Source organism: Anoplophora glabripennis, unplaced genomic scaffold (genome assembly GCF_000390285.2).
Source record: "Anoplophora glabripennis isolate ALB-LARVAE unplaced genomic scaffold, Agla_2.0 scaffold151, whole genome shotgun sequence".
Lineage (NCBI taxonomy): Eukaryota > Metazoa > Arthropoda > Insecta > Coleoptera > Cerambycidae > Anoplophora > Anoplophora glabripennis.
Window position 1 is genome coordinate 455,851 of NW_019416371.1, and position 24,408 is coordinate 480,258.

Sequence of the window (24,408 nt, forward strand, 5' to 3'; positions counted from 1 at the left end):
CTCCAATTTTTGTATCGTTAATTTTTACTACAACAACGATCCCCTTGTCATCTATATCATCTATCGAGAGCTTTACCAACTCATCTCTTTCTTAATCCTCCAAAAACATCCATTATTAGAACAACCTACAATAACAATAACCTATTAAGCACATGCAATAATATAACCAATTATTTCATATATTACCTTTTCCAAAAGATATGTATGACTTGATGCTTCTCTAATAAATTTCAAAATATCCTCTCTTGTCAATATCTTAGATTTTTTTGGAATATATTCTTTCGATATATGCTTCAAATAAACCTCTAATAGATTGCCGTAATAAGTTATAGAATTTATTGTAGCTGGATTTCGAGTCGTTCTGTATCCAAAGTGAAACAAATTTGAGATAATTTCTTCGAAGATCTGCAACATTAATTTCCTTGAAATTAATTAATTTGGAATATAAATAAAATAAAAAACGCATTAGCATTTTACTACAATTACTATACGTTACTAATTGTATAATATGAAAGCATTGTATTATGTAATAAATAATGAACAAAAATCTTTTAAAAAATCCAATTTTCTTGTTGATTTTTGGAGCATTTAATGGATAAAATATTAGAAAATTTTAAGTCATTATTTGCAGAATAAACCGCGGTAAAATTTTGAATAATTCATACTACTTGAAAACTTTTAATAAATAACAAGAAATATTGCAAGCTGGTCATAATTATTTATGGTTCAATTCCGAGAGATATAAAATTAATCATGAATTATGATATTAACATAATGTTCCCTTCTATCTTAAACCGATCGATTGAAACTTGTAATTCCAGTTTCATTAAATCACAAAACAGTTGCAGTGCTAGCCAAGCTACATCATGACAACCTTCCCCTTTCTCAAGTGGGTTGTGCAAATATTGGTCGTGCTGTGTTCTCTAGATGCTTGCGGCTCAGAATTACAGGCAGGTAAGTTCAATGTACATACATATAAATACCAGTATTTTTTGTTTTCAAAACTGATACTATAGATTGTTATTATACTTATTACTTACTTATTATATACTTATTTTTAATTAATAACAGTAGTCAGATATTTAGTATAAACTGATAAACTGATTTGTACAGTTGTGGACAATAAAAGGTTTCCTAAAGTGTTTAATAAAATTGAAACCCCGGTTTTGTCAACATTATATTTGTGTAGATGCCGCTAGAGAAAATAAGTTTGTAGCGAAAATTGTATTGACTTATCATTCATGATATTCCGGAATTTTTATGATCACAAGGTCGACGTAATAGAATGCACGTGTAAAAGTATACGCCAAAAATATATGTAGCTTTGTGAGAGAATTTTCAATTTTTTTGCGTCTATGTTCATTGAAGTATCGAAATTAGTATAATTTTGATCATAAGATACAATGACGTAATTGTTTCTTCTTCAGTTTTGTGGACTGTTCCAACCATTATTATTTTTTTAGATGCAAATTTTTAAAAGTATTAAAGTTTGGTTGTTCATAATGAAAGCTATATTTTAGTTGTTTTAGAAAAAGCAATCATATCAGTTAGTAATAATTGTAATTAATAATTTTATAAATAGATATTTTATTACAAATAAAATATAAATTTATACAACCTTCGTATTTTCTATACTACATCAGTAAGTGTAGTATATTATTTCAGTTAGATTCAGCTATAAAAATATGTAATTATGATTGTTTTGACAACAAAACCAAGAAAACAGAGAAATATTATGAACACTAGGTTATTTTTATGCACTGTTTTAAATTTTTTGGATATAGGAAAATCTAAAAACAGATATTTGGGTTATTTACAATATACAGGGCTTTTTACTTTATTTTAAAGGTACTAGTCTAATTCAAACATATTTAAAAAATATATTTTTTAAAATTGTTTAATTATCTACCACCTACCTAATCCTGACATGAAATATAAAATATAGAACTGTATGGGTTCGTATCACCTCACTCATTCACACCAAATCCTCCATAAAGCTTCATATTTTTTCGGATGATTTTTTCTACAAACGTATTGTGTATAGCGACATCTACACGAATAAGTTGTTACTTTGTTCAATTTCTAATATTAAGCTGCCTGTATTACTAAGAAAAGTTATTATTACTACAACTTTTAGACGATTCCTGTAGACTCGGCAGTGGTGCTGAAGGACTTTGTAAGTTCCTGACAGACTGCCCATCTGCCATAAAAGCTATCGAAAAAGGTAATTTCCCAACGAAATGTGGCTTTAAGGGCACGCATGTTATAATTTGCTGCGAAAGTACTAGCCCCGTGAAGAAACCACCTAAAGTTGATCAACCTCGAATTGAAACAACGACTCCAAATATCACCGCCAACGTTACAACTACTAAGAGAACTACAGGAGAGATAAGCGAGAAGAGTAAGTTTATAGTTTGGTGACAAATAACAATGATATGATACAAATGATTTTTCGTGACATAATTTATTTATATCCTACTTAGTGTTGTTATCTCAATTACGTTGCACTAACTAAAAGTAATATCTTTATTGGAATATTATTAAACTAAATTCTCTTGCAAGAGTCAATGTATAAAGAACTAATTTTTATTTTTCGAAAATATTGTTCTTTTTTTTCCGACCTTGAGGTACAAATCCAACTCTGAAAAATTTGCAAAAACTTGTTTCAAAATCAAATTTATGCATACATAATTTAAACTAGATCTGTTGCAGAAGAATTAATTTTGAAAATCAAATTTATACTCATGGAAAATATTCGTTGTTTAATCAATATTTATAAATTATTTGTTTATACAGGGTTTATTTTGTGTTAATAAATACGAAACTGTCACATGAAGGCAATTATGTAGTGTAACAAACCACCATTATGTGAAATATATTCATATATACCATTTGTTCACAGAATGCAAGGAATATACCACATACCGGATTGACAGAACAGTATCACCAACGTTGGTTATTGGTGGTGAATTAGCTGTCATTAAGGAATATCCCCATATGGTATATACTGTCAATAATTTCTCTACTTTTTATAATTCCATAACACAAAGACTTTAAGATATTTCAAAAATACTGAAATTTAACAATAAACATTCGAATGAACTTTGATATATCCCACAATATTTTCCATTTCTGCAACATACAAGTTGTTTAATTTAATTGCTTTTCAATTTTTTCGGTATCTCTCCGTAATAAACTTAAATAAATAATAAATATTTCAATAGGAGTCAACCCCACTGATGAAGTTATAAAATTTTATGCAAAGAATTTAATAATGAAACATTGTGACATTCACAAAAAAAAGACTTTCAATCGTAGGTTGCCGAAAAAATTTAGTTTCGTCTCTATTAAAATGTAACCACTTCATTCATTTAAAAAACAACTTAAAGGAATGTTTAACAGTCTGTAGTCTATATGTATAAGTATATACAGGGTGTCCCATCGGGAACTGTGTCGATCGATATTTAGAAAAGTAGGTACTTCTCCGAAAATTTTGAAACTTGGCAATGTCCTTGGGGCGAACACAACTAAAACATCTAGAACTCTCTAGCACTTCCGGTTATACAGACTGTCTACATGTTCTTAAAATTACTTTGTCGCATTTTCCATAAATAACAAACAAATTAAAATAATCCTCAATAGTATAATGTAAACGATCCCAAGACATTGTTATTTAAATTTAAGCAAAAACTATTCAGACACAACAATAATTTGTCAACTAACTTGACAAATGTCATGTTATTTCAATTGTTTTTAGAGTGTTTCTGGTCATGGCCAATTTGATAACAGGTTTGATAAGACAAAAACTGCCCAAAACATAGAAAATTGCAAATATCTCTGAAAGAAGTAACGGCAACCCTAACAATGATTATATGGCTTGAAAGGAATTTTCAATCTGCATCCGACAGAGTAAAAAAATACAGGGTGTTCCATTTAAGTTAACAAAGTTACAACTGTTTGAAGTTATCAAAATGTAACAGCAAAAATGAAACACCTAGTATTACATGTTTTAATTTGTTGGTATACCACGATTTAGCGTTGCCTATGCCCTTTACAGGTACGAAAAATCCACTTGATATCACGCTCCTGAAAATAGTTACTAGCATCTCCGCGGACCCCTGCGTCTGTCAAATTTTTTCTTTAAACATTAATATCTCAGAATCTAGAACTCCTCGGTATAGGGAATATTTAATAAAGTTACCTTCAAATTTCACGTAGAATACGAAAATGCAATAATATATAGGATGTTCCATTTAAAATAGCGAAGTTGGCGTTGACTTCCGGTATAACCGGAAGTGGTGTAAAGTTCTAGATATTTTAGGTGTGTTCGCCCCAGAGACGTTGCCATGTTGCCAAATCTTCAAAATTTTTCGGAGCAGTACTTTCCTAGATATCGATCGACGCAGTTCCCTGTATACAAATTGGACCATTTTTTAGGTTTTACTTGGTTACAGTAAGGGAAAAAAGGTAGAGTGGAACTGCGGTGGATCTTTAATAAGTGAAAATTACGTGCTAACTGCTGGCCATTGCCTGAGACATACAGAAGTGTAAGTAGAATATCTACAGTATGTCTCACGAGTATGTGCATACATTTTAAAGGAAATTTTACCCTGGTAAAGATAAGAAAAAGTGTCAAATTTTCGCCGTTTATTCTCGAAATTTATCAAAAAAAAACTTTTATGGGTATTACTCTTCTAAAATACATAAACATATTCAAATNTTATTTTAAATAATCAATCGAATAGTATAGAAAAAACATCGTTTTAGTTTTGTTAAATCATTAAAATTAACGATTAAAAATTTGATTTTGTTATAACTTTCTTATTAAAAATTAAAAAATGTATCTATTTCTTTGAAAAGAAAAGTTACATTTTTTAGAGTAGATTGAAAAAAAATTACAAAATTCATTCATTTTTCTGCTTATGATTTTTTTAAATTTCTGAAATCTTCCCTTAACTTCTAGCCTCCCTCACTCTGTTAATTTTAATAATACAAGAAAAAGTCAAGAGGCCATTTTTATGTAGAATTGTATGCTTTACAACTTTTATAAGAAACTTCAACTGATTTCATTGCGGGCACCTAAACAGTGTTCATTCATGGCGTACAGAAAAAACCAGAAGCCCGTCCTGTGGCTAATATTAAGTAAATTTTGTTACACACGCGTAGGCTCTTAAGGCCGCAGTTTCCGAGCTGCAAGGTCTTCAAAATTTAAAAAAAAAAATAAAATTTTTAATTTTCTTAAATCCATTCAATCTAACTATTCGTAAGAAGGTAGTAGACGTTTCGCAAGATTTATTAACTAGGATGAATCGATTCTTCTATTGTAATGTAAATGCAACTCTTTTGATAGAAACAAGATAATAAAAAATGCACACGGGGTCTGCTATAAGAGTTTGCCGATTAGTCCCATTTTAAAAATGCCAATCTATCAGCAAAACTTTTGTACAAAACTCGAAAAACGTCAGATGTGACGGTAAAATATTGCCACACGAGTTTAATGGGAACGCCCCATATAGACAAACGGTTAAGCTGTCATATTTCAAACAAAATACGATTCAGATTGGAAACTTTTATCTTGCGTCGAGTGTACAAAAATGTAATCAAAATACCAAACATTTTTTTTAATGCTCTTTATGGCAAGAATCAAGCCATGGTCATATGAACTTTTTTCCTTAAAGTGAATCAAAGATTCACCCTTTAAAGTTTGCACAAGTACTTAATAAACACCCTGTATACTACAGTTAAAATTATGTGTGTAACACATTTGGTGTCCTAGGAGCTTAACCAGGCTAATTCGGACTGGCATGACGAATCTGTCGGATCTCAGCCACATGCAAGAACGCGTTGTAAGTGAAGTGATCTTCCATCCCGAATACAATCCACCATCCAAATACAACGACATAGCCTTGCTAAAATTATCGGAACGCGTCGATCTAAACCCGTACGCAAGACCTGCGTGTCTCCATACTGCAAGAGAGATTTTTCCACGTTTTGTCTATGCTACGGGTTGGGGTAACATAGGATTTGCCACTGGAGAGGGTAGTAACGACCTGCTGAAAGTGGTACTGGAAATTATTGCCTACGATACATGCAATCAGTCGTATAGGAGAGAGATAAACAAAAAGAATACCGAGCTCAAAGACGGGATATTGGATAATTTGATGATTTGTGCTGCTGGGCCGCCTTATAAAGTCGGGGACACCTGTCAGGTGAGTATGTTTTGAGATTAGGCCAATCATTATAGCTTTTTTTCGGGAAAAAAATACAATTAGAAGTTTNACAGTGGATTTGAATTCAGCAGAGTCTTTTACATAAAAATGTACTATTTGATGTGGAAATAAATTTTTTTTACAAATTTTCCCAGTAAATTTTCATCAATTTTCACTATTTTTCACAAGTTTTTTGAGGTTAGGAAAAAATTGTGACGTGATGGGCCAATTCTGACCCCATATTCGTGTTCAGGAGCCCAAATTACTACGAAAAATATATGTCGCATAAAAAGTATACCCAACTTTTTTTTGTGTGTGGCTGTGTTATTCAACTGACAAAATTCCATCTCAGGTTTAATATTAAACCCGTCTTTTTACAAAGCGGCTGCTTTCAGCGGCAACTACTAAGAGTAGGTACTTTTTGTACGATATATTGAGTGGAGAATAGATATGTTTAGTCAAAAATGGCACAAAAAAGTTATAGTTATTTAAAACAAAGTAAATATTTGAGTTTCTCATTATCAGTACTCCCAGTTTCCCAAATTTCGTCAAATTGCCATATTACTGTACGACGCAAGATAAAGGTTCCCAACCTAAAAGAGCCGGTGGACTATTAATAGGAATTTTGGGAGGCATCAATAATTAGGGGCGTGTCATATTTTTTTTTGTGTAGGCACGTGTGTAACGACACACATAACAAAAAAATGGAGGCCTGAAGTATATGCATTATAAAAAGAGAAGAGTATACAGGTTTTGAAATTATTTTGTCTTGCCACATTAGTTTTCTTGTCCCTGAGAAAATTAATATTTTGAAATAAGAATTTGTGTCATATTCCGCAGAAAGTAGGTAGATAGGTCATGAAGGCAACAAAAAATATTGTAAACTACAGTTTTATTATAACTTACACAGTTTCGGGAGGAAAGGGAACTATTTTAAGGACGTGTTCTGGAAGTGAAAATAAGTAAATAAGTTCATGACATTATGGGTCCAGAAATGTTTCCTTTCTGAGATAGATGTCGAAAGAAATTTAAAATCCGTTTTTTTTCTAATTATCTCGAAAACGATTTAAGATATTACACTGCTACTGTACTATTCACTAAAGCTCAGTGTAATATCTTAAATCGTTTTCGAAATATTTAGGAAAACGTGATTTTTTAAAATTTTACATCTATCACTAAGGAAGTATTTACGGGCCCATAATGTTATGAACTTATTTACTTATTTTGACATCATTTTATAAACAATGAAAAAACAAAACAGTCTGTCCAACCACCATCCGAATCAATAACGGCTTGTAATCTGTTTGGCATAGATATAACAAGGTGTCGTATATAATTCACGTATGTAGCGTTGCAAATATTTTTATATGTTCCCAGAGCGTATCACTATTTGGTGGAATATCGTCATACTGTTCATTCAACTGACGCGGTACATAAGCCCATAATTTTTTTTTTATAAGAGGTAATTTCTATTTCGTTTCATTCCAAAATATTGATTAGAACCCGAGTTATCACGGAAATATTATTTTTGGGGGTGAAATGAGGGTTAGTTTACATCCATTTAAATCCGTTTTAGGCTAAAAGAAAAAATATTAGTCCTTATTAATATGTATTTACCTTTTTGAGATTAACAGTGGGTAGATATTGAGCATACAATAATTTAAAGAAACACACGTTTACTGACGCACGCGCATTGACAATAGCGAACGAAATAATCTATCTTTGTCATAAGCGTACGAGTTGTCCACAACTTCGGTACCATGAGTGCGACAAAGCGAACGTGATTTTTTATCTTTGTCCTGGCGGTGTCGTAGGAGCTAAATAAAATTTAAAATATAAAAAGGTAAATAAATTTGTATCTGTCTAAAAAACAATCGAAAAAAAATTCGAAGGCAACTTTTCATTACTTTAAATAATCAATCGAATAGTATAGAAAAAACATCGTTTTAGTTTTGTTAAATCATTAAAATTAACGATTAAAAATTTGATTTTGTTATAACTTTCTTATTAAAAATTAAAAAATGTATCTATTTCTTTGAAAAGAAAAGTTACATTTTTTAGAGTAGATTGAAAAAAAATTACAAAATTCATTCATTTTTCTGCTTATGATTTTTTAAATTTCTGAAATCTTCCCTTAACTTCAAGCCTCCCTAACTCTGTTAATTTTAGTAATGCAAGAAAAAGTCCAGAGGCCATTTTCATGTAGAGTTGTATGCTTTACAACTTTTAAACGAAACTTTTTTTATAGCCCTTCCCCTTTTGAGTTATCTTGAAAAACCCTTTGTTTTATCTTTTTTTACCCTTGGCCGGGGGTTGTACAAAAAATTACTGTCACTTATTGTTATAACATACCTCAAACTAACTCAAGTTGACCAAAATTTCAATTTAAAGGCTTATTTAATAATTATAATATATCACAAGTTGCATTTAGCTTAATAAACATAACTTTTAAATCTATTATATTTTTACAAGGAGCTAAATTCAGATAAAACTGCTGCCCTTTAATTTTCTAAATCAATTCAAGAGCGTAGATTTCGAAAATGGCATCGAATTGTACTAAAATGACCGATTAGGCAGGTTTCGGTGCTCTGAAATCATTTCCGCTGAATTTTCGTCTGGGTCTTGGAAAATAAAAGATAGGTACTCGAAAACTAATTTTTTATTAATTTTTAATTGTTTCATATTTCACTATTTACTCTTATTTATTCGAAAAATATAAATTTGGCTGAAAAATAACTTCTCTATCGCCTTTAACATGGATTTGTTTTGTTTAGGAAAAACAAGTAAAAAATACAGTTATTTTTTATTCTAGGTTGCGACGTGTCGCCTCTGTACTAAATAATGGAGTAAATGTTTCAAAATATTATCAGAACTGTCAAAAAAAAGTCAAAATATTGACTTTTACGAAAGATTCAAATTTGCGTTTATACTCGTATTAGAAATATGTATCGATCAGCAGATTTTAAGATTGCATGGGAAAGCAATTAATTATATAAAACCAGATAAACAATGTGTCAATAGTCATTTTGCTCTGGTTTCCATATTTGTTATACCTATCTACCGTGTTGAGAAAGTGAAACTGATTTTTCTAAATGATAAAAAATATTTTTGCCTCTTGAAGTATCGAAAATAAAGTTAATGAACCATCTGAAAACGAGTTAATTGCTTATTTTGAATACAAGGTTATGAAAGTGAAACTTTGTTAAAAAGTATAATTAATGTCAAAAAAAATATTAATATAAAAATATTCTGTAATAAATATTTTTTGATGACCAAGACACATACACAGAGGACATTTGGCTATCATTTCTGATGAATTTCATATTACTTTACATAAAAAATATTCTACTTTGTGTCCTAAGTTTACTAAGATTTATTATAATAGCAAATTAAATGTGCGTCAAGTAGTTAGTGTTAATAAAATCAAAAGTACTCCATTGCTGTATATTTAAAGGTTCATTAGTGGAAAAACTATACAGGCCACAGTTTCAGAGACATTTCTGCCATGATTTTAGATGATTCTGGAGCAGATATTAACTCCATCAAAAAACATAGGGATTGAAAGTCTAATTCATTGCCGGAAACATACACTAAACGTTCTATTGAGAATAAAATTCAAGTTTTAGACAGAATATTTTCAAAAGTGGTCGAAGTTTCTGAATTAATTGCTCTGTCAGCAAAGCTGAAGCTAGCTTTAGAGCATACACTGTGTCCCAAAATGATGGAACAAAAGCTACAATAGTAGCTTTGTTCCATCATTAGTTGAGCTACAATAAGAAAAGTATCCAAAAAGTTTGAAGAAACTATGACAAAAAGGTAGGTATAACCTTATATCGATGAATTTGTCTTTAGAAGGGCTAACCATTTATAGATACTATAAAATATAGAGCGTTCTATTAAAAAAAGATGTCGGTAATGTTATAGGTCTGTCAAACATGGCTCAAAAAAATATAAAATATTGCAGAAAAGTGACAATTTCTATTTACTAATCGACCTGTTTCAGCGACTTTGTTTATTCTTTTTGATTTATTTCTTCCTTAGAATTATTTGCAAATTTAAATATTTTAAATGAAATACACCGCTGNTTCTTATTTATTCTTCTTTATTTTTTCATTAAAAAATTAATTATTTTATAGCGGAATGAACATTAGGTACCACAAAAATAGTTATTTTCCCCATTCTAAGGCAAATTTTCCAATCTTTTTGGCGGACAAGTATATTATTGTGTTATACATTTCAGTTATTAGAGAAAAAAATCAAAACCAGATTGCTGGTTATCACCAACCATGTTGTCGTTAAGTCGACATCTTCGGGGCGTCGGACTGCAAAAACTTCTCAAGAATTTTTTCGGACAATAATAAGATACTTTCATTTCAAATCTTATTACCAAACCCTCCCAGAAAAATCAGCTTACTGGTTATCACCAATCATAATGTCACCAAATCGACACATTTGGGGTGGGGGACAAACTCAAAATACCAACATTTTTGTCGAACAAATTTTTTGGGGGATTTAAAAAAACATATCTTTCATTTAAAATTAAAAAAACAGTGCTGGTCATAACATTCCATGTTTATGCCAGATTGACATGTTTTTCTGAAAATCACGGGAAAACTTACCACTGTTGAATTTTCCTCATAGTCAAATCTTGGGAGACTCGTCAAACTTAAGCTGCACGCAAAGTTAAAGCTTGCTGGTAATCATTTTTTTCTTTGTACGTGGGCCCGTGGACTATTATATTATTGACATCAAAATGAGTAGCAAGCAGTCTCTTTGCACTCGAATTTTTTTTGTATGCGGTGTTCTTTATACAGGCCAAGCCTCTGTCTCTAGCGCCCAAAAGCACAGGTAGCTATCAGTAAAGTATTTCTTATTCGTCGTGGTGCATAAAAAATATTATAATATTAACAAAAAAGATATCGACAATTTCACAGAAAACACATGACGTTTCTGTTAATCAAAAATAAAACAAATGTGGTCTATAAGTACATCCTAATTTGACACAGGAAGGAATTTTAGTCGACGCTCGATATATCATTGTTTTTAATTATTATCGTAACTAAATCAATATATTAAACTAAGATAACCGAGCAACCCTTTATAGTTACCTTATTCATGTGAACCTGTCCAGACACTACACGAAATAACCTTGTAATGGGAATAATAAACAGCGAATATAGTTACGCTTATTGATTGAGTGAATCTAGAAGTTTTGTTCAAATTTTAACTCTGATATCAATACATATGTTTTGTATGTAGCTGTAGACTTTGTCACATTTTTATTAATTCTGTTTAATTACTAGGGTGATTCAGGAGGTCCTCTGCAAATAGAATTATCCTTCAGTAATCCTGATATGGGAGGGATGTATAGCATTGTTGGTATTACATCTTTCGGAAAAGCTTGTGGTTTAGCAAATAACACCCCAGGTGTGTACACTAGAGTATCTTCCTACATAAAATGGATAGAAGACATCGTATGGCCAGAAGAACACCGACTATAACTGATAATTTAATATGTAATTTAACTATTTTAGCAATAAACGAATTGAAAAACTTTATAGTTAATGCTCAAGTTTTATTTAAGTTAAAGAAATTATAAAAGAATATTTAATATGCAGAATGTTGGTCTTGCAAAAAAGAATTAGCATTGGAGTTACCAATAGGTTTATATACAGGGTGTTCCATCTAAGAGCGATTCTTCTGTAACTCTGCAACTGTAAAATTTGGTTAGAAACCTGCAGTTTTCAAAGTTCATTTTGGCATAAATTACTCTATCTTATCAGCTGTGAGCAAAACGTGTACGTTATTCAGACTCGGAAATACTGAGACCTACATTTAATAATCTTACGAGTTGAAAAACTTTTGTTTTTTCAAATGGACGACCCATATTAATTGTCATGGGTGAATGCAAAATTGAATGCCCTTTCGACTGATATCAGGTTGTCCATACTTATCTCTAACAGTTTTCCAGAGAAATCAAATTCTTTTCTAGTCCGAAAAAGTAGCTATGTAACAGCATTATGAAGGCCTTGCAAAACCACTTTTCTCTCACATTTTATCAGACCTGGGACTGACAGTGTCAATATTTAGTGGCAAGTTTAACAAGTGGTTTGGCAAACAAAAGTTAACCTTTAACAACAACTAAAACAAAACCCAAAACGAAACAAAATGAAACTTGGAACACAACAAGGATACTTAGACCGCTGATTTACATCAGTTGCTCGAAGTGTCCTCCATTTTGATTAATAAACAAACGAATTCGATTTTTAAAAGACTGTTCAACATTGGTCAGCATATCTGATGTAATTTCTTAAAATGCTACTGTAATGCGCTGTCACATATCTTTTGCGGTAGTTGGTGATGTAACGTAAACTTTGCTTTTTATAAATTCCCATAAAAAGAAGTCCCAACTTGTCACATCTGGACACTTTGAAGGTCAACTCACTGGTCCCTCGCGACCAATTCGTCTGATAGGAAAAGTTTCGTGTACAAACTGACAAACAGCAGCGGTATTGTACGGTGGAGCGCCATCATGTTGCATCCACATTCTTCGAAGTGTAGCTAAAGGAATATCCGCTAACAAATCTTCTAGAGTGTTTATTGAAAAGTTTAAATAAACTGCTCCAGTTAGATGCTGGTCAAAAAAGGATGATCCAATGACATCATCGTTGGCTATGAGTGACCGGAATTCGTGAGGATTTACTGTGTCATAATAATGGTAATTGTAACTATTAACGAAACCATTTTTATGAAAAGTAGCCTCATCGGAGAACATGACCCGTTTAAAAAAATCATCACGTTGATTTAACATCTCAAGTGCCTACTGACAAAACTCCAGTCTTCACTAAAAGTCTACTTTTAGTAACTCTTGGTGTAATTGGATGCGATAAGTATGTGATGTGCTGTGCTTTTGTAAAATCCTATGTAGCGACGTTGTACTAATACAATAATTGCAAGGCCTTCTTGACGCTGTTGCATAGCTACTTTTCCGGACTTTAGAAAATAACCTGATTTTTCTGGAAAACTGTTAGAGATAATTATGGACAGCNAATACTTAGACCGCTGATTTACATCAGTTGCTCGAAGTGTCCTCCATTTTGATTAATAAACAAACGAATTCGATTTTTAAAAGACTGTTCAACATTGGTCAGCATATCTGATGTAATTTCTTAAAATGCTACTGTAATGCGCTGTCACATATCTTTTGCGGTAGTTGGTGATGTAACGTAAACTTTGCTTTTTATAAATTCCCATAAAAAGAAGTCCCAACTTGTCACATCTGGACACTTTGAAGGTCAACTCACTGGTCCCTCGCGACCAATTCGTCTGATAGGAAAAGTTTCGTGTACAAACTGACAAACAGCAGCGGTATTGTACGGTGGAGCGCCATCATGTTGCATCCACATTCTTCGAAGTGTAGCTAAAGGAATATCCGCTAACAAATCTTCTAGAGTGTTTATTGAAAAGTTTAAATAAACTGCTCCAGTTAGATGCTGGTCAAAAAAGGATGATCCAATGACATCATCGTTGGCTATGAGTGACCGGAATTCGTGAGGATTTACTGTGTCATAATAATGGTAATTGTAACTATTAACGAAACCATTTTTATGAAAAGTAGCCTCATCGGAGAACATGACCCGTTTAAAAAAATCATCACGTTGATTTAACATCTCAAGTGCCTACTGACAAAACTCCAGTCTTCACTAAAAGTCTACTTTTAGTAACTCTTGGTGTAATTGGATGCGATAAGTATGTGATGTGCTGTGCTTTTGTAAAATCCTATGTAGCGACGTTGTACTAATACAATAATTGCAAGGCCTTCTTGACGCTGTTGCATAGCTACTTTTCCGGACTTTAGAAAATAACCTGATTTTTCTGGAAAACTGTTAGAGATAATTATGGACGGCCTTATATCAGTCGAAAGAGCATTCAATTTTGCATTCACCCATGACAATCTTTTTATACAGCCCTGTGTTTCGTGCAGCTGTATCTGTACTATTTTAATAAAACGATTGTGATGGTAACAAATGCCCAAGGCCAGCGATGTGTTGAAAAGGTAATTTTTTCAATAAAAATAAGCAAATTACGCCTGCACAATGAGAAATAAGTCGGACAAAAAATATTTTTGTCATAAATATGGATTTCCTGTCGCTATGGTATCTCGCAACATCCGAACCGGTGATAATTCAAAATGAATTATTTGTAATTCAGACACCATGGTTGAACTCAAATCGCTCCTCGTCACTTTGTTAGTGTGGACTGGCGATGCGAACACTTTTCGTCACAATCGTAAGTTTAACTTTTATATTACTTTATCTGTTTCTTTTAAATCGTGGAAGGCTATGGGGACCTTACTTTTCATTATATACTACACATTAAAATAAACAGGAATCGTCGAAATTTCTGAGTGCTGTTGAAAATAATTAATTGAATAACGATGAAAAAACAGAGTTCCTAGTATTATGAAACAGGATCCTTACGAATGCGCAGGATATTGTTAAAGCCTTTCAATTTTTTTTCTAGTGTATATCAAATTCTGAGCTAATAATTTTTTAAAGAAAAATTTTAATTGTAATTAGGACCAACCTGCTTCATCAAAGACTTGGTTAGACTTTTGTCACAGACTTTAGTGCACAATTATAATTTTATTATTAGCATGAAAACGTTTACCAGAGTTTCCAAGAACCAAAGAATGGTTGTTCATCCGAAATTACAAATTACAGACCTATTTTCGTATTGTGCAATTTTTCCAAATTTTTTAATTTTTATACAAGGTGGTCCGAATTTTATGCAGGAAACTTTAATAATAGGTGTTTGCCTTATAAACATAAGTCTAGATCGGCCTCGTTTTATAGATACAGAGTGTTAGTTGATAAAAAAACTTGATTTTTTTTGTTTATATCTCCGGAATCTATTAACCGATCTCAATAAAATTTGGTACAGATAATGTATGACAGTAGGCCTTGCATTCCCCAATGCGAACTCTAGAGGTTCAACCACTGGTGTACAACTGGACAGGGGTCGCCCTCTTTTTATAAAAAAAACCTACGCCACTGTATTTTTTACAACATATTGTAACGGATTTATATTCTAATGCACTAAATACGTAAAAAAGGTAACTACAATTTTTTCCCTAAGATTCGCCGTTCTCAAGTTATTCATACCAATACAGTCCCCTTGTGGCAGACATCTCAAACCATAATATTACAAAAATATTTATGTTTATGCTTGAAAGTAATCATTCAAATAGATGGTATTCTAGAGAGTTTAGAAATTATTGGGAATTTGGATGGTAGCAAGAAGAAAGGTCCACAAACTTTATTGCTAATTATTCCGAGCCACACTTTCACAGAAAATTCGTTTTGAAAAGATCTTGTTCGAATTTCATGAGGATTGAACGTAAATAATCATACGTATTAAAAATAATTTAGGTACTTACCAAAAAGCAAAATTCAGTAATTTTTAAACGCACAAGTACAAAACAAACTACAACATATGCTACAAATAGTGGTACGCAAAAAAACACTCCGACATGGTCGAATCCAGATACCAACTGAATTGCATATTGGTTGTTGCTGGACACCTTAGTACCTCGTGTTAATAAACCGCCGCGCCGTTGTCACATTGCTCGATATGAATTTTATCGAATTTTAAATTTATTTTTTAAAATTAAGCATAGAGAAGTTCAAAAAAATGATAAACATTATATTTTATGGTATTCTATGCACACAGTTATGTCAATATTCCTTAATTAATCGAACTTTTGTACAAGTTGGAGATTATAATAATTTTTTTCTCGGAAATGGTTGAGTTTAGGACCCATGTCATATAAGGTTTTTTTGTTTATTTTAATGGATTCTATCACCTGTTAAAATTAAGGCAGTCAAACTTCTAATACCCTGTATATGACTTGGAAGTTCCAAATTTCTTATATTCAGACGATTTTAAAACTTACTTAATGGTACAATCATCTTCGGTTTCTTTCTTGGAAGTTGTAGTAACCATTTCTTAGTATATAAAAAACTAAACTACAATTTTATTTCATAAAAAGTAAATAAACGAGTCAAAAAATAAAAGAACTTTTTTACAGAACGTCCAATTATGACACCGAACAACGGACAATCAGGAAACACACCCCTGTCTCAAGGTAATATTGACGAAATCGCTATGTTTCAACCACAATCTAGCAACAACTTGATGCCCGATAGTACGGAGAGCGGGACCACTTGTATAAATAAGGCTCAAACTGAGGCACCTTCAACAGTTCCATCGTCTGCAAACGATATCACGCTTCAAACTGAGGCACCTCCAATAGTTCCAACTTTTGCAAACGATATCACCCTTCCAGATATTTCCGTAGAAACGACCACCACTCCTGCAATTTTCGAAACGGTTACAACGATCGGAGGTACTGTCATAAAAATTGAAATACCTTCTAGCATAAATATTTTTGTAAACATTACAAACAGTGAGCAGCCTGTTGTAGTAGAAATACCGCCTGTAGTCAGCAATGTTGAAATATCAACCGTTGACACATCAACAGCGGACAGCAGTACTGTTGAGATCTCAACCGTAAGTAGCGCTGTTGAGGTTTCAACCACACAAGTGACCCACGTAGACAGATCTATAGACTTGACTACTGTCGACAGTACTTCCACTTTAGTTAATTCCAGTTTAATTACGGACAGTACTCCTTTAACTTCATCACCAGGTAACACTGAAATATCGACTGTAGAAAGTAATGTTGAGGATTCTTCAACAGTAAGTGGTACCGTTGAAGAAGTTCCAGAAGAAATGTTAACTTCGAGTACTGTGGAAATACCAACAACAGCTAGTACTGTTGAAATACCAACAACAGCTAGTACTGTTGAAATGCCAACAATAGCTAGTACTGTTGAAATGCCAACAATAGCTAGTACTGTTGAAATGCCAACAACAGCTAGTACTGTTGAAATGCCAACATCAGCTAGTACTGTTGAAATGCCAACAACAGCTAGTACTGCTGAAATACCAACGACCGGCAGTACTGTTGAAATATCAACGGCTGATAGTACTACGGAGATATCAATAACAAGCAGCACTGTTGAAATGTCAACAGTTGATAATACCGTCGAGATACTAACGACACAAAGTGCTGAAACCAGTAGCAACGCCGAAAATAGTTCTATAGCTGCACCTACTACTATTAATGATTCTAGCACTGAAGCAATGAGATATATTCAGATAAATATTAATCTTTCAGATAACAGTCAGAATGGAAACTTCGGTTTTACAACTCCATCTACGGGTAATTTGGGACATCTGCAGAATAAAATGATATACAAACAAAGTAAGTAGGCTTTCTCGTTTACTCGAAATGTGTTAGTTTTTAAGCATATTAAATAACAAAATTGAGGTAACAACTCCTCTAAAATTGTTCTAGAATGCGATGAGTATTACGCCAATAGTAGGGTGGGAAGAGAAGCAAAAGTAACAGTGTTTATTGTTGGAGGAACTAGTTCTACGCCCAAGGAGTTTCCCCATATGGTAAGACAACTTGGGACAGCGTGGGAAATATAATTTATTAATTCTGAATTTTAAATTTGTCTTGCAGGCTGCTCTAGGATACGGAAATGATTCTAAAAAAGAATGGCTGTGTGGAGGAAGTCTCATCAGTGAGAACTATGTAATCACAGCCGGACATTGCCTCACATCAAAATCTTAGTGAGTTTTTCAAAAATCCTGTTTGCAAACGAAAAAGCTTTAGAGTAACTCTGATTTTAATCTTTTTCAGTGGCAATGTCAAAGTTGTGAGACTAGGGACTACTCGTTTGGACACAGAAACGTTGAACTCCGAGGATTTCAATGTAATAAGGAGAATCTCTCACCCACTGTATTCTACGGAAGAGCAATACGACGACATCGCTTTACTGCAACTAGACCGCCCGGTCACATTCTCCGAATACGTGTCACCTATTTGTTTGTATTCTTCAAACGTAACCGACGAAGTGCTCATCGCGAGTGGTTGGGGAAAAACTGAAGCTACCGGAGACGTCAGTCCCGAGCTGCAGAAGGTGGAACTCGAGTATTTTCCAAATATAGAGTGTCAGAATAGCTATTCCCGCGTTTCCAAAGAAGAACTGCCAAGAGGGATTGTGGCGGAAAGTCAGATCTGTGCCGGCAGCAGAACTGAGGAAAAGGACACATGTCAGGTATCACAACCTATAACCAAACCAACCTTTGACTGAATTTTGAACCCAAAATTTTATTTGATTCTATGGAAAAATTCGTATCATGAAACTTGAAACTTCTTATCATTTTAGGGTGATTCTGGTGGGCCTCTTCAGATAAAAGAAAACGGAAGAATGTATCTAGTGGGCATAACATCCTTTGGAATCGCTTGTGGACATCCAGGAAGGCCTGGTGTCTACACAAGGGTGTCTCATTATATTCCTTGGATTGAAAATATTGTGTGGGCCAGTGGCAGATAGATAAAAGTATTTATTTTTTACCAAACTAAATTCTTATAACTGTCAAGTTAATGATTTGGTTTTATTACTGTATAATTGGCCTCGTTAGACATTCATAATTAAAAAAAAAAGATATTTAATTAATATTTAAATGAATAAACTGATGTTACTACTGTTGATTAATGTGTTCTATATGGAAAATTTACAAATAAACTATTTAACAAGAAATTCGTGGTGTTTCACCTTCGTATTTTCCAGTAGCGGACTATTTCTTTTAAACCACAGAAATGAATCATTATTTAATAGATCATTGATAAATACTTCTAGTGTGGAATCAATAAAAAGTATATTGATGACAAATTTCTACAAGGTACTGTAAAAAAAGCATTTGTTCTAATAAAGCATTTGGTTTCTCTCGGAAACCAAACGAATTCAATTGATATTGTGGTTCATTCATTTACTTTACGATAATCTTAATTTCGAGAATATTACGACATATAATTCTGCATATTTCTATCATAAAAATGAATTTGTGGTAGGGTTTCCCTAAATGAATTAATAGCTTTAGAGGTCTCGCAAATACAAATTCTCTTCATCAGTGAACAAATTGTATGATTCTTTAAATTAAAATTTACGATGTAATTAATCAGGTTTTTCGGCATGATTCAATTTTAACAGTTTGCAGTTACAACAACAAAAATAAATATTTCCAAAACCCATATTAAAAAACAAGAATTAATTTTATTTTTTAGGAATTAGCTGATAAACATTTATGTTTATGCTAAACATCTAAGGAAAGTGGTAACAAGATTTACAAACATCTTAGAAATTTTTATAAAAATAACTTAACCCGTCATTTATATGAAACAATTTGTCATAAAAAAAACTATTAACTAATTTGTGCATTAATATTAGATACCGAAAATTGTAATTGTCTTAAAAACCATACCTTACTGGTATATTAAAAGAAAAATTATAGAATTCGCTCCAAGTACATTCGTAAATAAATTGATTCATGTATACATATACAGGGTGACTCAGAAATTATCCAAACAAAATTTTGAATGTACAGTGGACTTTTACAAATACAATTTTATAAAAAAAAATCAAAAATGCCAGTTCAACTGCAAAACCTGATCTTGCGCAAGGCGAAGCATACAGTCGGCGACCGGCACGGCGCCAAAGTGTAATAAAAAATGGACGGACGAAAAATTGAAATAATTCCTTTCCCAGGGAAAGAAATAAGTAAAATTTTAAAACACCGATTTTATACATATTAGCAAATTCAACTGCTTTTGCCGCTATCGTTATTATTAATTAATAAAATTAATTTGTGGCTTTAATTAATAAAATAATTTGAGAAACCTGATGTTGCAGCAACTGTTCAAAATGTTGTCCACCGACGTGTAACCACAGTTTCACTAACACAAATGTTGTCTTGTTTCACCATAACATAAATGCTTCACAATAACACTAATGTCGCCTTGCTTCACCATAAAATAAAACGATATCTATCAACTACGAGTTGCTATACACGTAAGCCATTTTTGGTACTTGAAAAACTAATGTAAACGCTATCGCAAAAAAGTTAATACTAATCGGATTTCAGTATTCGAGGCCAAGTGGAGAGAGAGCGCATTGCGCATAGTATACAATGCGTATGACGTAATTCACAACAGTAGCCCAGCAATGTAAGGACTAAAAATACTACAACTTCAACAATTTTTTTCATGGAAACTATAAGGATTTTATAAAAAAAAATTTCTTTATGAAAAACAAGCTAATTGGCAGTTTCTGTTTCTTCAGTCCAGAGTTTTTCTGCTGTAAACCTCATATATTTTTTATATTTATTATACATATATCGTTCCATGTAATACTTTCCTTTGAAAAAATTCTTTGCAACAAATTTTGCACTTAATATCCTGACCATTCCATTCAGTATAATTCATATATTTTACTAGACGTTGATGAGTTCATGTCAAAGAAAATAAAAATAAAAATGTTGATTTAGGTCAGCACCTTAATAATAAAATAGTAAGTATACATTACAAAACGAAATAATAAAGTAATTGCAGTAGTTCAATAAATAAACAACTAAACTTTTTAACTTTTATTTACAATCTTTTCACTCAGGCAAATCATGTTAATTCGCACCACACACGACAAACACAGCACACCCGTCTGTCACCTTAGGACAAAGGGTTAGTCTAGTAGCTCTCTTTCAATAAATGCACACAAAATTTGTACATGCTTATATTACAACATTCATCTTAGTGCGCACGCCTATGACATTACCATTATTTTGTTGTTTGACAGAATAAAAATCCGCAAAATCACTCCGATCGGACCAACCCTTCTCCCAGCGGTCGTGACGAAACATTTGTTTTATTTTGATAAAATATCTTTGTGAAATTACATACACAACAATCGCCCTGTATAAAACATTTGTAAAAAAATGTAAGCAATTTATACGAACTGATTGATGCGGGAATTTTATATTATCAAATCTTTCCACAATACAATTATCAACGCAGATTTATTTTAGCAAGACACAGACGTAAACAAACCCTTCCTCCATGAAGATAAAGATGTTGCAGTAACTCTGTCACACTGCATTGCAAGCGATAAGAATTCGGTACTTTTATGATCCCACTGACAACAGCAGGAAATATGACGCTCCATTTTTTATACATTTTACTAGGGGATTACCTTAGGACTATTATATACAGCCGTCTGGCTTAAAACTTATAAAATCACGGTTTACAGTGACAAAGTACACAACAATGTATCTCATTTATGTAGTTGTAGTTTTGTCCATTCAACATCTCGCTTCCGGTCAGACTGAGAGAGGTAAGAATTAGTTAAAATTAACGGAAATTCGATCAAACTTTTTACTTTCTTTTTTTTAGGTGACTCATGCAAGCTGCCTGGTGATGAAAAGGGTAAATGTGTGATTATTGATAAGTGCCCATACGCTCTGGATCTGCTGAATAGGAGAATCTTCCCCAGAATATGTGGGTTTGAAGGAAAAAACACAGTGGTTTGTTGTAAAGAGGAGAAAAGTCAACTTAATTTGAAGCCGGGCCAGCTCAGTTCTGCTAGTGAGTGCTTAGAATATTTTTAATTAAAAGTGAAAACTTTTAATGTTTTAGTATACCTGTAAATGTAAATTCATTTTTTCCATTATATACTCTCTCTTAATTTATAACTAAATTAAATCCCTTTATAATTATTTAGTAACGGAAGTGATAATACAATATTTTTATATTTTCAGAATGTAATGAGTATTATCCTGATCCAGAAGATGATAGGAACGAAGTGTTAGTTCCAGGAGGCAAACCGTCTTTAGTCAAAGAATTTCCTCATATGGTAAGTCTTTTCTTAAATGTTTTTATTTTAATTGATGAAAAACATTATTTTCAGGCGGTAATAGGTTTTGGCGATAAAGATAACATCAAGTGGCAATGCGGAGGATCACTAATTAGCGAAAATTTTGTTCTAACAGCCGCCCACTGCTTGTTTTCTAGAGAGCTGTAAGTATACTTTTTTTTAACGAAACTAAAGTTTACTAACACTTCATAGTCATTCAACTCAACACTTCAAAAATAAAAAAAGAGATTAAAAGTGAAACACAGTTATTTGATTCGTTAGAGTTTGCTATAAATAAATAGTGTGTTTTTCAAAATTACTATTTTTATTCTTGTTCTTATTCGGACATTTTTACCCTTCTCGTTTAGGGGACCTGCCAAATTCGTACGATTAGGAGACCTGGACATAACCAGCGACACCGACGAAGCAGAACCCCAAGACTTCACCATTAAAAGAAGAATCCCACATCCCGAATACAAGAATCCATCCAGATACAACGACATAGGCTTAGTAGAATTAGACAAGCAAATCACACGAACTGGCTATGTGAGCATGGCTTGTTTGGACACGACAAGACACCACGACGAAAAGAGCATGACTGCCACCGGATGGGGAAAGACCGAGTTCATCGGAGATTTCAGCAGTTTTCTTCTGAAAACGGATTTGGACCTTGTGGAGTACGATACGTGCAACAAGTCTTACATTGGAACGTCCGCAAAAGAACTTCCACGTGGAATAGTGGATGACATGCACATCTGCGCCGGGGGAAAACCGAAGCAGGACACTTGTCAGGTACGAAATACAGAAAAACTTTATGTTTTGAGTAAGCTCTTTGTGAGGTAGTGTGGATATTTCGAATATGCTTTTGCAGGGTGATTCTGGTGGACCACTACAAATAAGAGTTAGGAGCAGGTGGGGTTGGTATAAGAATTACGCCATTGTCGGAGTTACATCTTTCGGAAAAGCGTGTGGAATATCCAGAACTCCAGGCGTATACACAAGAGTTTACAACTATCTGCAATGGATTGAAAGTACTGTTTGGCCATCGTAATGAAGTTGCGAATAAAAAAACTTAATTATGTTGGAGAAATTTCACAAATAATGATGCAAAGCAGGAAAGAGTATTATGAGAACATAAAAATGCGATATTTTGAATTAAAAAATAGACTATAGGTGAATATGAATATATTTTTAAAAATAAAATAAATGAAATAACTGATCTGTATTATTTCTTCACTAGTTTTTTATGATTTTCTTCAGGTAAAATATTGCGCCGTTCACGTAATTTGATTGTCTTAGAGTAAGTCAATAAACATGCCTTGTGTAAAATATTTTTATAATACTTCATAATTATTATAATTATCTGTATTAAAATTTAATTGGCGACGATTCTCTTGGGATCTTGCCTTCTTGTGGTACGGTGCTTTTTTAATTATTCACACGGGGAACACCTGCTCAAAGAACTGTAAAGAATGAGTAAAATGAGGTCAGTTTAAATTTATTTCAAAATGGGAACAGACAAGTTTATTATGTTCTGGTGTTTTTGCTTTAGGTAACTTACGCTTCATCAACAATAATTATCACATGAGGTTATTGTAATGTGACTTGTTTCTCGTAAGGCTGCATAATACAGCGTGATGATAAAGTTTGGAACAAAATTCATAACTTTTATAATGAGTGATTTTTAAAAAAACACCGGAACAGGTCGATTTTGTTCTCGGGAGGACCATCTTTTAAGATGATTCAGTCGTATACCCAGAAAAGCTGGACAGCCAATAAATTTGTTTTTTCTTATAGAACACCCTATACATTTTTTCATATTCGGATAAAGCTTTCCCTTACGAATACAGTGATGTGAGATTTGATGGGTCCATCTCAAATAACAAGCGAGATATTGCGAGAAAATGACATTTATTTCAAAAAATTATTTAATGTCAGTTTTCGTAAAAGAAATTGTACTTGAAAACGAAACAAATGCAAATAATTAACGAAAGAAAAAAACTAAAAAAATTTGCAAGTTTAACAATAAAAATCAGGGTTCTTTTTGTTGGCACTCTAGTCACTGATAAAAATGACTAAATTTCGGTTTTTGGTCGTTGCTTAGAAACAAAATTTATAATATCTCAACCCTTTGACTGATCCTTTTGATGATCTTTTTAGAGGGGCAACCCAATTAAATAAAAAACTAATTACTGACAATATCTTCAAGCTGCATGAAAAATGTGGTTTCTGATTGAAGAGGAATTATTTTATTTACGAGATAAAATGTATTTATGAAATTATATGGAAAAAACACCAACACATCAATCGCTCCGTATAAAAAATGTTCGTAAGTAATTCATACGAATTGATTGATGGGATGATTTTATCAACTCCTTCCA

General features: G+C 32.7%; 1 protein-coding gene across 1 annotated transcript; it reads left to right on the plus strand.

The window, feature by feature from the left end:
* The first annotated feature begins 841 nt into the window (after positions 1 to 841).
* LOC108904134 lies at positions 842 to 22,926 on the plus strand. Its single transcript, XM_018706560.2, has 13 exons — positions 842 to 954; positions 2,138 to 2,401; positions 2,903 to 3,000; positions 4,438 to 4,547; positions 5,777 to 6,209; positions 11,513 to 11,702; positions 16,300 to 17,538; positions 17,632 to 17,735; positions 17,803 to 17,912; positions 17,983 to 18,400; positions 18,512 to 18,668; positions 22,820 to 22,850; positions 22,899 to 22,926. Exons 1-13 carry the CDS (start codon positions 867 to 869, stop codon positions 22,924 to 22,926), a joined length of 3,270 nt encoding a protein of 1,089 aa, XP_018562076.2. The 5' UTR covers positions 842 to 866.
* The last annotated feature ends 1,482 nt before the right edge of the window (positions 22,927 to 24,408 follow it).